The 16,223-nt window shown below is 39.7% G+C and overlaps 1 protein-coding gene across 2 annotated transcripts in view; it reads right to left on the bottom strand.

The window, feature by feature from the left end:
- Positions 1–1,550: 1,550 nt before the first annotated feature.
- LOC131822052 (conserved oligomeric Golgi complex subunit 2-like) overlaps positions 1,551–16,223 on the bottom strand; it is a 35,379-nt gene continuing 20,706 nt past the window's right edge. The window contains exons 2-4 of one of the 2 annotated variants that reach the window (XM_059158444.1): positions 5,199–5,360; positions 3,954–4,016; positions 1,551–1,743 (exon numbers count right to left, since the gene is read on the bottom strand). In XM_059158444.1, the coding sequence (XP_059014427.1) occupies positions 1,720–1,743; positions 3,954–4,016; positions 5,199–5,360 (249 nt within the window). In that variant the 3' untranslated portion in view covers positions 1,551–1,719. Of the gene's footprint in view, positions 1,744–3,676; positions 4,017–5,198; positions 5,361–16,223 lie in introns of those variants that run through there. The other variant, XM_059158443.1, reaches the window with a different exon arrangement.

The following is a 16,223-nucleotide window of genomic DNA, read 5'->3' as shown; positions in this document are numbered from 1 at the left end:
CAATCTTTTCAACTGATCAAATAACTTGTATAAGCCTCAACACACACATCTATAAAAATAAAAATTAAGCAAACAAAAAACATCACCATCTTTACTCTTAATCATCTTTATTTCCCATGCTAAATGCAGGAAAATATAAGCCCAAAAGTTAACTTCAAATATATAGGGCATGCTATATTTTGAATATTTCTATGAAACACAGAATTCTCAAGAATTCAAATCTTAGTTCTAGAATAAGCATACTTCCATATTCTATTGCAAGTTTATAGAGAAAAAAAAAAAAAACCCGACTTTGCTTTCTCATATTCTATACTCTTATTTCTTCTTTTCCCCATCCTGAATCTTTCTATGGGCATTTCTTTCCTATTTTTTTAAAAAAGATTTGTTTATTTGAGAGAGAGAGAAACTGCATGTGCACATGCAGGGGAGGGGCAGAGGGAGAGAGAGAATCGCGAGCAGACATCCTGCTGAGCACAGAGCTCAATGCAGGGCTCAATCTCATGACCCTGAGATCATGACCTGAGCCAAAATCAAGAGTCGGACGTTTAACCAACTGAGCCACCAGGCACCCCTCCATTTGTTTTCTTATGGCCCTTTATTCATGTTTTAACTTTGGCTTCCGATCATACTGACCCTCTCAGTTTACATGTGCATATACCTATATACCCAAGCACCAAATAATTAAAGACCTTTTACACTACAAATATTATCAAAGAGGTTGAGGAACATTATGAAAACTCTCATCCTAAAAGAACAAAAAATACAAAGTCATCCATTCAATAAATAGTTACTGAACACCGCTGGGAGCTCGACATTCATTCCGACGGGGGGTGGGGGAGGAGGGGGGACACGAGAAAATAAAGCAAGAAATACACCCTGCTCTCATAAAGCTTACTGTTTTGTCTGGAAGCGCATGACAAGCATTCTTTGGATAAAAGCTGTGAGGAGATCCAGAGGCGAATTAAACAGAAGGTCCCTCAAACAGGCTTTCTCCCCACTGAGATTTTAACAAATATGCTAATAATACACATAGAAAACATTGTACAGAGCAGCAGGCGAGAGTCAGAAGCCCAGACTCCCAATGCCCGCTGTGCCCCTACATCGTTATGATCATGAATGACATCGGGGACACTTGAAACTGGAGATAGCACTAAGGGGCACACTCCCGGGGTGAGCCCTCAGATGTACAGAGCCGTTGCCTGTCTCACACACCTGAAACTAAGCCAACACTGCATGCTAACTACTGGGAATCGAAAAAATTAAAGTGAACACCAGAACATAAAGAACACAGGATCAGAAAATAACAACAAACCTATGGCAGAATCCTGAGTTTGCTTTGGAAAACCCACTTCTCCCCTAGTCTCTAATATAGGCCTATTTTCTTTACAGGGCCACTGACAATTTATACAGTCGTTAACTGTCAAGCGCTGCACCGACAACAGTTATCACTGTTTCTTGTTCTGGAAAAAGTGGGTGATCTTGAGATCGTGTGGGTACCTCTAAAATTCTGTCTTATTATTTCAGGTAGATAAGGTGACATAATGCATAAAATGCACATGCGTGAGAGCTTTGAAAAAAAGCTGAATAGTGCTGACAAGTTCGCAGAGACAAGAGGAGAAGGCTTCAACTGGCATGCAGCATAAGAAAACTACTGGAGGGTACGTTTTTCTTCCTTATGTCCTCTTGTTTACACATTCGTTCATCTACTGCCCGAATTCCTTAACTGACAGATGACCTGAGACTCTTTAAAAGAATAATAAAGAAAACGTATTACAGACATTGTTTTGTCACATTATCAAGTTCCTACATCTCATTCAATTCCAGAGAACTTAATACCTGTGCACCAGTACTATGCAGGTATTGACAAAAAAAATATATATATACCAGACACAGTTACTGTTGAGGGGACTCATGATCTGGGGGCATAATGACACGAAGGCAGGGTCGCATGGCCAGAAGAAGAATGACACATATACAGTGAAAGTTATGGGGATGAGGGGGCTTAGAATGGAGAACAGATAATATGAAGCAAAGTACAGGAGAGTCTGGAAATGTGACGGGGCTCGAATCGGACTCTGAAAGCCATGTGTACACAGCTGCCGAGGTGGGGAGGGGATGGGGAGCAGATATAAGTGCAGACACACTCAGGGGCAGGGGCAGACAGGCACACAGCCATGTGCACTGCAGGCTTCCTTCTGGAGAGAAGCAGAAATAGGAATGGAGGGCCAACTTCACTGAGATGAGGTCTTTAGATTCTTCATATTTTGGAGAACGGGAGAATGTCAAAGCACTGATGCATGATGATGAAATGTGGGTATGGAAATACCAGGAATCAAGAATGAAGAACAGAAGACCAGAAAAAGGCAGAACGCAGAGGTGGAGAAACATGTCCAGAAGCTAATGAATAAAGAGATAATTAGGAATTAGGGCCAAAACAAAGGTTAACAGAAACAACTAGAATGAAGTAGGCATATCACAAAAATTCCACAGGAAGGTGAATTAATTCACTCCATCAACATTATGAAACACCTCCTGGATGTCAGTATTGTGGCACCTCACAGGGATACAATGAAGACAGATATAGTCGTATCCCTCAGTGGTCTGAGAATCTCACAGAACAGCTTCAGAGTTGGGACCACAAAGGCAGGTCAGGCCTGTGGCTGAGCAGGACCAAAGTGGCCATAAAGACAGGCCATGGAAAAGGGAGGGGATACGGTGATGGCAGGGGGTGAGGCAGGACGGGAACCTGTGTGAGTAGAGCAAATCTGCCTCCGGGGAGGGGTTCGAGAGAAGAGTGGGAGGCCAAAGGAAGGCTAGGCTTGGGAAACAACACCACTATGAGGCCCTGGGAGGAAGAGGCACACCAAGGAGGCAGTGGGAGAGCCCCACAGCGGCTGGTGTGGAATCCAACAGCGGACCAAGAAAATTCCTTCCATTGCAAGGAAAAGTACCTTTAACAAGATTTTGTAAAATTCAAATGAGACATAAACCATGGAAAGTATTGGCTACCTCAAGGCACAACTCAAGATTTTTACCTCTTTCACGAACTCTTTCCTGCCTGCCCCTCCCCTAGGCTTCTCAGCACTGATATTTCCGTTACTCTGCATTTTTCTTGGTTCTAACCATGTACTGTGTCCTCCCTTAAATTATGTTCTCCTTATATTCTCTCTAGGATGCAGGCACTGTCTTAGGGGAGGGATGCACGAGGCCACTCAAGCTAGAGGAGACACACAAGGAAGGATGGTGTCGTTTATGACAAGTTTATGACAGGGCATCAGAACGGACAGAGGCCGGAAGTCAGGGCACCAAACACAGACGGGGGGGGGGGGGGAGACAGGGCAGCACAGTTTTCTGTTAGAAGTGATGCCACAACTCCCCCTCCACTGTTCACCCAGGTGGAGTTCCTATTCCCAATGGTTTAGAGGTCGGGAGTCCCATTCCCACAACAGAGATTTTTCTGAGAGAACATGCAAATGTAACATTTATTAAGTATTACATTTTATTTATATTATCCTTCAGTTCCATTAGGGATTACACAGTTTTTGTAGATCAGCCCAGGAACCTAACCACATGTAGATTACGTGGGCAGGGGGGGATATTTACAAGATTACAAACTGTTAAAATACAAGTCATTCGTAAGTTAGAAACCACTTACATATGACCAAAGGGGCATTAATACGTTGAATTTGGAAATATGCTTCCTCTCCCCTGACATTTTAAGGTTGTCTAATCTGAGAATATGTCTTCTTCAAATCGAACATGTTTTTTTAGGTTTTTAGCATATGCAAAAACAAAATCATTTACAACTCTTCTGAAGGTGAATATTATAATCATGAACCGTTAAAATACAACCACCAGTACCACCAAACTAACAGATGAAAAGAATTCTTAGAGAAAAGCCGACGAGGACAACAGGCATCACAGCAGACTGTTTTCATTAATTTGGGACTTACCAGAACTTCTCGTAACTGTCCCAAAGGCACAGAAAGTTGATTGAGGGCTTTGTCCATGCCAACCTAAAGGCAAAACCAGGTTGGCACAAACACATCACGATAAGGAGTAATAGTGACGTATCTATTTAACAATCAAAGCAGTACCAGATTTAAATTATGTTTTTTGGCACAACCGTATTTTGCTAAATAACTAGCTAAACAACAGAAGTGTTATTTGGCCATTAATGTTGTTCATAGTATATGAAAAAAATCTGTTGAAATACATGAAACTATAAAAATAAGGGAAGTCATGAGAAATGAAAGTTTCCTTAAGAACAATTTGCCTTTAGATGACATTTTAAATGAATGTGAAAAATTTTCAGAGAAGGTGAACACTTCTCTGTCTGTAACTGATGATACTCAGCCAGCTGAGTATCGGGCTGAGAGACGGGCTACGTCTCTCTTAAACATTATTATAAGCCTTGAGAAAAATAGAAATTAAACAGAAGTAAAATTTTCTAGGTTTTTAATCCTATTGGGATATTTATCTTAGTGGTATATTTCCCAAAAGCAAATGTGCACCATTAATTTTAATGCTTCTTGAAATTCCCACGGAGCTGCAACTTTCTGTGCTTCTCTGCACAAACAGATTTAAAACAAAATGAAGCATCAACAAGGAGACTTTTCTGCCAAGTAACAAAATTCAACATTTCTAAAAGGCTTTTACAAACAATTGATAAGCTCACTGCAAATCATTCTTATATTGTTATAAAACCAAACTTTTAAAATATCAATATTGGCCAATGTTCCCTCAACCTAGCTCTGGCTAACATATACCTGGGAGTAAATTAAACATTGTAAGAGTGGTGGACATTTGCTCCTAAAAATTAGTCTAAATCAAGGAAGACTTCAGGGTAATCACTTAGCAACTAATAAAACAACCCCTTGGGTATTATCATCCTTTACTTTTCACTGTTGACTAATGAATTTGAAACATAATCTAACTAGAGCAACCATAAATGAATAAAAACTAAAACAAACAAAAAAATGTATTCCCAAAAGTTTAGTTCTTTTATTAATGAAATTGGTAATTTCTTCAAGTTTCTGGTGGGGTTGGTGGGGTAATCAACTGAAAGGTTTCTAAAAACTCTGCCCTTTTAATAAATATGAAGGAGAGAGAAAGTGTGTGTGTGTGTGTGTGTGTGTGTGTGTGTGTGTGTGTGTGTGTGTGTGTGTGTTTGTAGGACTTGTGAATTTCAGGTTTACCAAGTTTGTGGAAAGGTTGACAAAATCTGCATAATCCTTATTGATGAGCTCGACCATGGCTATTTTAAGATGTTTATAGTAGAGTTCCAGATCTCCTCTTAGTTCCTCCAGCTGGACATGCTTCCTATAGTCAGACACAAAGTGATCGACGTCAAAATCTTCCTGAAAATCAAACCAGAAAGAAAAAAATGATTGCAATGATACCACATTTTACATAGAAAAATAAGATCAGAGAAAGAATAAGAGGCCGTATTACTGCATGGGAACACACACAGGGACATCAGGGGGTCTGCTCACTTCCTAAGATTATGGGAAAGGGGGCCCCTCACCAAGACCATTCTCTCCTGTTGCCTAACTCTACAGGTATTTTATTTCTTTTAATTATACATTTCAAAGAGGCTCTTCTTAAAATAGAAACAGCTTTTTCTTCTTAATTTTAAAAGTAACAAATGTTCACTGTCAAACTTTCAACCAACCAAGAAATACTTATGTAAGAGAGAAAAAAAAAATCACCCACTCTCTAATGCTCTGCAGTTAAGCACTGTTAATGTTTATTTTTCTTCACTATTTAACACAGCGATTCACATTCTTCCAGACTTTGTTTTGGTCTTTCTCTTTACTTTTTTTTTTAAGATTTTATTTATTTGAGAGAGAGAGACTGAGAGAACAAGTGGGAGAAGGGGCAGAGGGAGAAGCCGGCTCTCTGCTGAGCTGGGAGCCTGATGCCAGGGTTCATTCCAAGACCCTGAAATCAAGACCTCAACCGAAGGCAGACGCTTAACTGACTGAGCCACCCAGGTGCCCTAGTCTTTCTCTTTAAAATATAAATTACTTTTGGGGTGCCTGGCTGGTTCAGTGGGTTAAGGCCTCTGTCTTTAGCTCAGGTCGTGATCCCAGGGTTATGGGTTCAAACCCCGCATTGGGCTTTCTGCTCAGCAGAGAGCCTGCTTCCCTGTCTCTCTCTCTGCCTGCCTCTCTGCCTACTTGTGATCTCTGTCAAATAAGTAAATAATTTTTAAAAAAATAAATATCAATTACTTTTTAAAGAAACTGACATATAATGGACACATGTTAGTTTCAGGCGTACAACATAAAAATTCCATATTTTTATCTGTTGTGAAATGATCACCCTAAGACTAGTTAACATCCATCACCAAACATACACATTTTTTTCTTGTGCTAAGAACTCTTAAGCTTTAGCAACTTTAAATATATAATAATATAGGGCACCTGGGTATCTCAGTGAGTTAATGCCTCTGCCTTCGGCTCAGGTCATGATTCCAGGGTCCTGGGATCGAGCCCCACATCAGGTTCTCTCCTCAGCAGGGAGCCTGTTTCCTCCTCTCTCTCTGCCTGCCTCTCTTCCTACTTGTGATCTCTGTCAAATAAATAAATAAAATCTTAAAATATACATATATATATATATATATATATATATATATATATATATATAATATACTATGCAGCCATCAAAAGAAATGAAATCTTGCCATGTGCAGTGATGTGGATGGAACTAGAGAGTATGCTGAGTGAAATAATCAGAGAAAGACAATTATCATACCATCTCCCTGATATGAGGAATTTGAGAGGCAAAGTGGGGGGTGTGGGGGTAGGGAAGGAAAAAAAATGAAACAAGATTGGATTGGGAGGGGGGCACCTGGGTGTATCAGTGGGTTAAAGCCTCTGCCTTCGGCTCAGGTCATGATCCCAGGGCCCTGGGATCGAGCCCCACATCGGGCTCTCTGCTCAGCGGGGAGCCTGCTTCCTCCTCTCTCTCTGCCTGCCTCTCTGCCTACTTGTGATCTGTCTGTCCAATAAATAAATAAAATCTTTAAAAAAAAAAGATTGGATTGGGAGGGAGACAAACCATAAGAGACTCTTAATCTCACAAAACAAACTGAGGGTTGCTGGGGGGAGGGGTGTAGGGAGAGCGTGGTGGGGTTGTGGACATTGGGGAAGGTATGTACTATGATGAGTGCTGGGAAGTGTGTAAGCCTGACAATCCACAGACCTGTAACCCTGGGGCTAATAATACATATTTCTAATAAAAAATAATAAAATAAATATACAATAATACACAGTATTATTTACTACAGTCACTATGATGTACATTACATCCCCAGGGCTTATATTATTAACTGGAAGTTTATAACACTGGACCCCTCATCTATTTCCTCCACAACCTCACCTCTGGCAACCACCAATCTGTTCTCTATGACTTCATTTTGTTTTGTTTTTTAGATTCCACATGTGAGGGAGATCATACAGTATTTCTCTTTCTCTGTCTGACTTATTTCACTCAGCACAATATCCTCAAGGTCCATCCATGTTGCTGCAAATGGCAAGACTTCCTTCTTTTTATGGTTGAGTAATATTCCATCGTATACACACACATTTTCTTTATCCATTCACCCCGTTGGTGGACACTTTAGTTATTTCCAAGTCTTGGTTGTTGTAAATACTGTAATACTCACTACTGTGAGTATGAGTCTTGCTGGCCGCTAGAGCCAGGTGATCTAGAGGTATACCCTGGGTAGCAACTGCAAACCTCGGGGCATCATACGAGCATTCAAGCTCCTTTCCAGGAGATACCAGAAAGCAGAAGCGAGGCAGAGGGACAGCGCAAAGATGGTACCCATCAGCTCCATCTTTGGAGAATACCTTACTAGGCTCCTAGATCCATGTTAAATGAGATGCCTGCCCCTCAGGGCTTTAAGATAAGCAAATGGGCCTCTTTCACAGAAATCTGAACGCATTTCAGTCTGCTGCTTCTGTGCTGAGTTCCAGGGTGGGTCAGTCTACTCCCGCGACTGCTTTAAGAACTCTTTCTCAGTTTGCTATAGCCTTGTGGGTCTCATGGGTGCAAGCTCTGATGGCTTTCAAAGCTGGATGTTTTGGAGTCTTGTCTCTTAGATGTACATCTTGAAAGTTGGGGTGCCAGAAGTGGGGCTCAAAGCCTTTACTCCTCAGGGAGAAGCCTGGGGTTGTGAGTACCCTCTCAATCCCAGGTCGCTGTACCAGGGGTGGGGTTTATGGCAAGAGTGATTCTTAATTCAACATAGGTTTTTTTCCTTACTCACCTAATGTGTAGGAGTCACTCAGCTAGTTGTAGGGTTTTTTCCACAGGAAATTTTTCCATATGGAGCTATAGATTCAGTGTGTATTTCATAGAAGAGATGAGTTCAAGATCCTCCTATGCCACCATCTTGAATGGAAATCCCAGACCTTCTCTATGTATGTGTGTAAACATACACACACACACAAATATTCATGCTCTTCTAAACTATTTCCCATCTACGGGCACCTGGGTGGCTCAGTGGGTTAAGCCTCTGCCTTCGGCTCAGGTCATATCTCAGGGCCCTGAGATTAAGCCTCACATCAGGCTCTCTGCTCCGCCGGGAGCCTACTTTTCCCCTACTTTTCCCCCTCTCTCTGCCTGACCTCTCTCTCTCTCTGTCAAATAAATAAATAAAATCTTAAAAAAATTAAAAAATAAAAAACAAAAAACCATTCTATAAAAAAAAATTTCCCATCTAAAAATATAACTTGAATGTCTTTACGTAAAACACATACATTTCTATTAATATTTTATGTGCATGCTGAGTGTCCCATTGAACAGATGTTCCAAATCTTTCATAACCTATTTCCAAGTATTGGTCTCACAGGATTAGCTATCCTGTGTTTCCCCTTTACAATACTGTGATACCCCGGTAGGCTTATATGCTTAGAGGCAATAAATTACTATCTACTTCCCCTGTGACTCTGCTACTCCATGACCTGTTTAGTCAGCAAGAATCAAATGTGATGATTCCCAAACTAGTTAAGGACACCTACACTTACTTCGTAATTATATAGCTTCATTAAACACTATGTAAACCAACAAAATATGACTGCAAAAAAAATCACTGTTCTTTTGAAAACTAACACAGCTACTTTGGAAAGATTTGATACAAAGAAATCAATAAGAAAATTTTTGCTAAGTTAGGTATGGGTGAGATGACCACATGCCAGGCAGGGAGGGAGTGATCACAGGATTCTCACTCAATTCAGTTAAAGAAACTGAAACTGAATGCAAAAAAAGACAACATAGAAAGCTTTTTTAAAAAAGATTCTTTTTATTTATTTGAGACACAGACAGACAGTATGAGCAGGGAAAGGGGCAATGGGAGAAGGAGATTCCCTGCTGAACAGGGAGCCCAATGCGGGACTCTATCCCAGGACCCTGAGGTCATGACCTGAACCGAAGGTAGATGCCTAACCTATTGAGCGACCCAAGTGCTGTGATAACTCAGAAATCTAATCTGCAGGCCAGTTTCCAAAGAAAAGACCTGGCACTGTTTCAATGGAGAATAAATGTACATATATTTTTTCCAAATAAAATGCTAAAAACTGTATATACCATTCCCTAAGAGTACTTGTTTAAACTGACTTTCTTAGTTAATCAACCAAAGACTGACCCTGCTAGTGTCGAAGAGAAGGACTTCATACCAAACCGTAATTTCACAGTCATCTACAGAAAGCCACCTGCTTCTTACACTGGTGACCAAATTAGCCTGGACCTTTCTCTCCTGAGACCATCTCAGACCTTACATCATAGTTATGTAGTACATCACGGGAGGGGGTCTCGGTTCATAATCCTGGCCATCCTACTCACCAACTGTATACCTTTAGGTCGATCACTTTCCCTGCCTCAGTTACACATTGTTGAAGTTCTTGAACTTCATGATGGCATTCTAAATTGTATAACTGGGGTGCCTATGTGGCTCAGTTGGTTAAGCATCTGCCTTTGGCTCAGGTCATGATCCCAGTCTCTTGGGTTTGAGTTCCACATCAGGCGCTCTGCTGAGCAAGGAGCCTGCTTCTCCCTCTGTCCCTTCCTCCTGCTCCCGCACTCTCTCACTCTCAAATAAAATCTTAAATAAATAAATAATTCATATAACTTAGCCTCAGTGAACAAATGCTATTAGGTAATATTAGTACTCAACTCACCATTTATGCATTTGTTCTCAGATAAACAAAAGTTGCATAACACATGACTAAATAACTCAGAACATCTGTGAATACTGGGTTAGGCAGCGTTTGCTGTGAAAAGCAAACCCAAACTCACAGTGCCATAATAGAGACCCATTTCACTTAACCAAGAATGGTTTTACTACTTTAGGAATGGTTTTACTTTATAGTGTAGATTTCCCAAGTATTCAAAAAGAAAGTATTTACAACCCATACATTTATGGTCAACTGATTTTTCACAAGGATGCCAAGACCATTTAATGGGGGGAAAAACAGTCTTTTTGAGTGCCTACTACTGGGACAAATGAATATCTACATGCAAAAGGATGAACTTGGAACAGCAACGTCACACATACACAAAAATATAACTCAAAATGGATCAAAGATTTAAATGTAAGAGTAAAAACTGTAACACTCAGAGAAAACAGGTGAAAATCTGTATGACTTGGGATCGGGCAAAGCTTTTTTAGACATGATACACAAAGCAATAAGAAATATTAGATAAGCTGAACTTGTTCAAAATAAAAACTTTCGTGTGTCAAAGGACACTACGGAGAACGTGAAAAGACAACCCACAGAATGGGAGAGAGTATCTGCAAATCATTTGTCTGACAAGGACCTAATAACCAGAATATGCAAATATACTCTTAGAACTCAACAACAAAAAGACAAATAACCTAATTTAAAAACAAGCCAAAGACTTTTGAATAGACATTTCTCCAAAGATGATACACAGACGGTCAAGAGCACATGTCGGGATGTTCGACATCCTTAGTCATTGGGGAAATGCGAATCAAAAGCACATGCAGATGCCACGTCACACCCACTAGGACAACTATGGTAAAATAAGAAAAAGAAAAAGAAAAAAAAAGAAGAAGAAAAGTGCTGGCAAGAAGGCGGAGAAGCTGGAACCCTCCTGTATTGTCGGTGAGAATGTAAAATAGTGTGGCTAAGGCAGCAAACAGCTCGGTAGCTCCTCAAGAAGTTACACACGTACAATTACCCAGCAGTTCTACGTCTAGGGGTATGACACCGACAGAACTGACAACAGATGTTCCTGCCACAACCTGTACATGAATGTGCACAGCAGCGCTGCTCGTAACAGCCAAATGAGTATATACCCAACGTCCATCAACTGATGAATGGATACATAAAAGGTGAAAGAGCCTCTTACACAACCACAAAAAGGAATAAACTGTTACATGCTACAACACGAGTGAAGTCTGAAAACATTCTACTCTCAGGTTAAAGGAAGCCAGACACAAAAGGTCACGTGTTATACAATTCCACTGATAGGAGATGTTCCAGAAAAGGCAAATCCATAAAAACAGAAAGTAGATTCATGATTGCCAGGGAATAAGGGGAGGGGAGAATTGGAACCAAGAGGTTTATTTTTCGGGTGATGGAAGCATTCTGGAATTAGACAGAAGTGACGTATGTACCATATACACAGTAAATATACTAAAAACCAGAGAAGAGTACACTTTCAAATGGCAACTATTATGCTTTGTGAATTATATTTTGATGAAAAATGAAACAACTTAAATATCAACAAGTTAAATGCTAGAATACATTAAAAAAAATCCAAAGTAACACTAATCACAGGAACAATGGAGTAGCTACATGAATTTCAGACAAAGCAGATTTCAGAGAAGGAAAACTATCCGGCATAAAGAGCAGCATTACATAATGATAAAGAAATCGACTGACCAAGAAGACACAATTATCCTTAACGTATGTGTGCCTGATCAACACAGGTGAGACACAACCTAACAGAACTGTAGGGAGAAATAAACAATTCCATTTTCTCAGCTGGTGACTTCAACACTTCTCCATCAGTATTGGGCCGATCCAGCAGCAGGGCAACAAGGATCTGACAGATGTGGACATTCAGTCCAGACATGGCACACTCAACACCACCATCAATTACCATACAATAGACGTACACAGACAATTTCGCCCAGTAATAGTGCAACACACATTCTTAAGCTCATCAAGACAGAATAATTCTGGGCCACAAAACACAACAAATTTTTAAAACTAAAAATTATACCAAGTATGTTCTCAGACCGCAATGGTATTAAAAATCAGTAACAGAAGATAGCTGAAAAAGTCCAAAATACATGGAGATTAAATGACACACTTCTAAATGACAGGAGACCAGTCTCAACAAAATACAATGTAGCAAAATGTGTGGAATGCTGCTTAAAGGGAAAATACAGTACTGAATGCAAATATTAGAAAAAAAAAGATTAAAGTTAATAATCTAAGCTTCCATTTTAGGCAACAATGACAAATATCAAATCTAAGGTAAGGAGGGGCTCCTGGGTGGTTCAGTTGGTTAATCATCTGCCTTTGGCTCAGGACATGGTCCTAGGGTCCTGGGACAGAGCCCTGCATCAGAGCTTCCTGCTCAGGGAGGCTGCTTCTCCCTCTCTGATTCCTCCTGTCTGTATTCCCTCTCTCACTGACTCTCTCTGTGTCAAATAAAATCATAAAAAATAAACCCTAAAGGAAGTAGAAAAAAATAAAAATTAGAGCAGAAATCAATGTAATTAAAACCAGGAATTTTTTTTTTAAATCAATAAACCCCAAGTCTGTTTCTTTTAAAACATCAATAAAACAGATACACCCTTAGCCAGGCAAACAAAGAAAAAAAGGTAGAAGACATAAATTACTAATATCAGATGAAAGAAGGGAGGGCCACTGCTAACAATCTCAATCACTGTAAATTCAACCAAACATTTATGGAATACTACACAATTCTCTAAAATCTCTTCCAGAAAGTAAAACTACACGGAATACTTTCTAAATCATTCAAGGAGATCATTATTACCCTGACACCAAAACCAATACTACAAGAAAAGAAACTACAAACTAGTATCTCTCATGAACACAGACACAAAAATCTTCAACAAAAATTAGCAAATAAAAGCAAACACTATATTAAAAAATTATACACCAGGATCATGTAGGATTTATTCCAGGTATGCAACGTTAGAAAATGTTCAACATTAGAAAATCAATGTGATCCATCATATCAACAGAAAAAAAATCACATGATCATATCAATGAAGGGAGGAAAAAAAGCATTTAACAAAATCCACACCTCTTCATTATTAACCCTCAGGGAACTAGGAATAGGAGGACTTCCTCAACTTGATAAGAATGTCTCCAAAAATCCACAGCTAACATGATATTAATACTGAGAAAATAGAAGACAGGGAATCAAGGCAAGGATGTCCCTCCTACTACTACTATTCAATACTATACTGGAAGGCCAAACTAATGAAATAAGGTAAGAAAAGGAAACAAAAGGTATACAACCTGGGAAAGAATAAAACTTTGTTCACAGATGACATGACTGTCTACAGAAATTACAAAGACTTCCCACCCCACACCCACACCCTCCTGAAACTAGTCAAGTGATTATAGCAAGATTGCATGATACACAGTTAAAATACAGAAGTCAATTGCTTTCCAATGATGTATCAGACAAAGGGCCAGTATTCAAAATTTATAAAGAATTTATTAAACTCAACATCCAAAAAACAAAAAAATCCAGTCAAGAAATGGACAGAAGATATGAACAGACCAAAGAAGACATCCAAATGGCCAACAGACACATGAAAAAGGGCTCCACATCACTCAGCATCAGGGAAATACAAATCAAAACCACAATGAGGGGCGCCTGGGTGGCTCAGTGGGTTAGGCCGCTGCCTTCAGCTCGGGTTATGATCTCAGGGTCCTGGGATCGAGTCCCGCATCGGGCTCTCTGCTCGGCAGGGAGCCTGCTTCCCTCTCTCTCTCTCTCTGCCTGCCTCTCCATCTACCTGTGATTTCTTTCTGTCAAATAAATAAATAAATAAATAAAACCACAATGAGACACCACCTTACATCAGTCAAAATGGCTAAAATTAACAAGTCAGGAAACAACAGATGTTGGCAAGGATGTGAAGAAAGGGGAATCCTCCTACACTGTTGGTGGGAACGCAACTCTGGAAAACAGTATGGATGCTCCTCAAAAAGTTAAAAATGTAACAACCAAACGACTTAGCAATTGCCCTATTAGATGTTTATCCAAAGTACACAAAGTGATTTGAAGGGGCAAAAGCACCCCAATGTTTATAGTCAAACTATAAGAGCCCAGATGTCCATCAACAGATGAATGGATAAAAAAGATGTGGTGTACACACACACACACATTACTCAGCCATCAAAAAGAACAAAATCTTGCCATTTGGAAGGAAATGGATGGAACTAGAGGAACACAAATACCATATAGTTTCAGTCACATGTGGAACTTAAGAAACAACAGATGAATATAGGAGAAGAGAAGGAAAAATAGAAACAGACAGGGAGGCAAATCACAAGAAAGTTAACTACAGGAAACAAACTGAGGGTTACTGGAGAGGGGAAAGTTGGGGTAACTGGGTGAGGGGTATTAAAGAGGGCACTTGTTGCGATGAGCTCTGGGTGTTGTATGCAACCAATGAATCACGAAATTCTAACCATGAAACTAAAATTACACTCTATGTTAACGAGATTGAATTTTAATTAAAAAATTTAAAAAGTCAATTGCTTTCGTATATACCAGCAATGTACAAGTGGAATTTGAAGTTAAAAACACAAGACCATTTACATTAGCATACCAAAAAAAAATTAATACTTAGGTGCAAATCTAATGAAATATGCACAAGACCTATGTGAGAAAAAGTATAAAATTCTGATGAAAGACAACAAGCAAGGTAAGATGTGAAGTGGAAAGAAAGTCCATAATCTTGAGGAAGAACACTCAATACTGTTAAGAGGTCAGTTCTTCCCAAACTGATCGACAGACTCAATGCAATCCCAATCAAAATGCCAGGAAGTTATTCTGTGGATACCAACATGTTGACTCTAAAATTTGGATGGAAAACTGGAAAACCAAGAGTCCCAGAGTAGTCAACAAAATATTAAAGAGCGGGGAAAAAAAGGAAATTGAGGATTGCCACCACCCATCTCTAGACTTACTATTCAAGCTATAGTGATTAAGACAGAAGGTGCCTGGCAAAAGAGACAGGTGCTTGGAACAGAGTGGAGAGCCCAGAAAAACATCCACACACACAGGCAAAGGCAACTCAATGGCAAGGACAGTCTTCAACAAATGGAACCGAACAATGGCACATTGATAAGAAAAAACAAACAAATGAAAAGAATAAAAACAAACTTTTCACACCTTTCACAAAACCTAAACGTAAAATGCAAAACTTCTTAAAGATGACAGAACAAAAAATGTAGGGATCCTTGGATTTGGCAATGATTTTTCAGATATAAAACCAAAAGCATGATCTACGAAAGAAAAAATTGATGAGAGGGACTTTGCTAAAATTAAACTTCTCTGTAAGACACTGTTAAGAGAATGAAAAGACGGGACACCTGGGTGGCTCAGTTGGTTAAGCAGCTGCCTTCGGCTCAGGTCATGATCCCAGAGTCCTGGGATCGAGTCCCACATCGGGATCCTTGCTCCGCAGGGAGCCTGCTTCTCCCTCTGACTCTGCCTTACACTCTGACTGCCTGTGCTCGCTCTCGCTCGCTCGCTCTCTGACAAATAAATAAATAAAATCTTAAAAAAAAAATAGAGAGAGAGAATGAAAAGACCAGTCACAGAGTAAATATCTGCAAAACACATCCATGGTAAAGGACTTAAAATAAGAAATATAATATAAAGAAGAACTAATTCCTATTCTCCTGAAACTGTTCCAAAAAATAGAAATGGAAGGAAAACTTCCAAACTCATTTTATGAGGCCAGCATCACCTTGATCCCAAAACCAGACAAGGATCCCACCAAAAAAGAGAGCTATAGACCGATATCCTTGATGAACACAGATGCGAAAATACTCAACAAAATACTAGCCAATAGGATTCAACAGTACATTAAAAAGATCATTCACCACGACCAAGTGGGATTTATTCCAGGGCTGCAAGGTTGGTTCAACATCCGCAAATCAGTCAATGTGATACAACACATCAAT

Source organism: Mustela lutreola, chromosome X (genome assembly GCF_030435805.1).
Source record: "Mustela lutreola isolate mMusLut2 chromosome X, mMusLut2.pri, whole genome shotgun sequence".
Classification (NCBI taxonomy): Eukaryota; Metazoa; Chordata; class Mammalia; order Carnivora; family Mustelidae; genus Mustela; species Mustela lutreola.
This window is presented reverse-complemented; position numbering and strand designations above follow the sequence as displayed.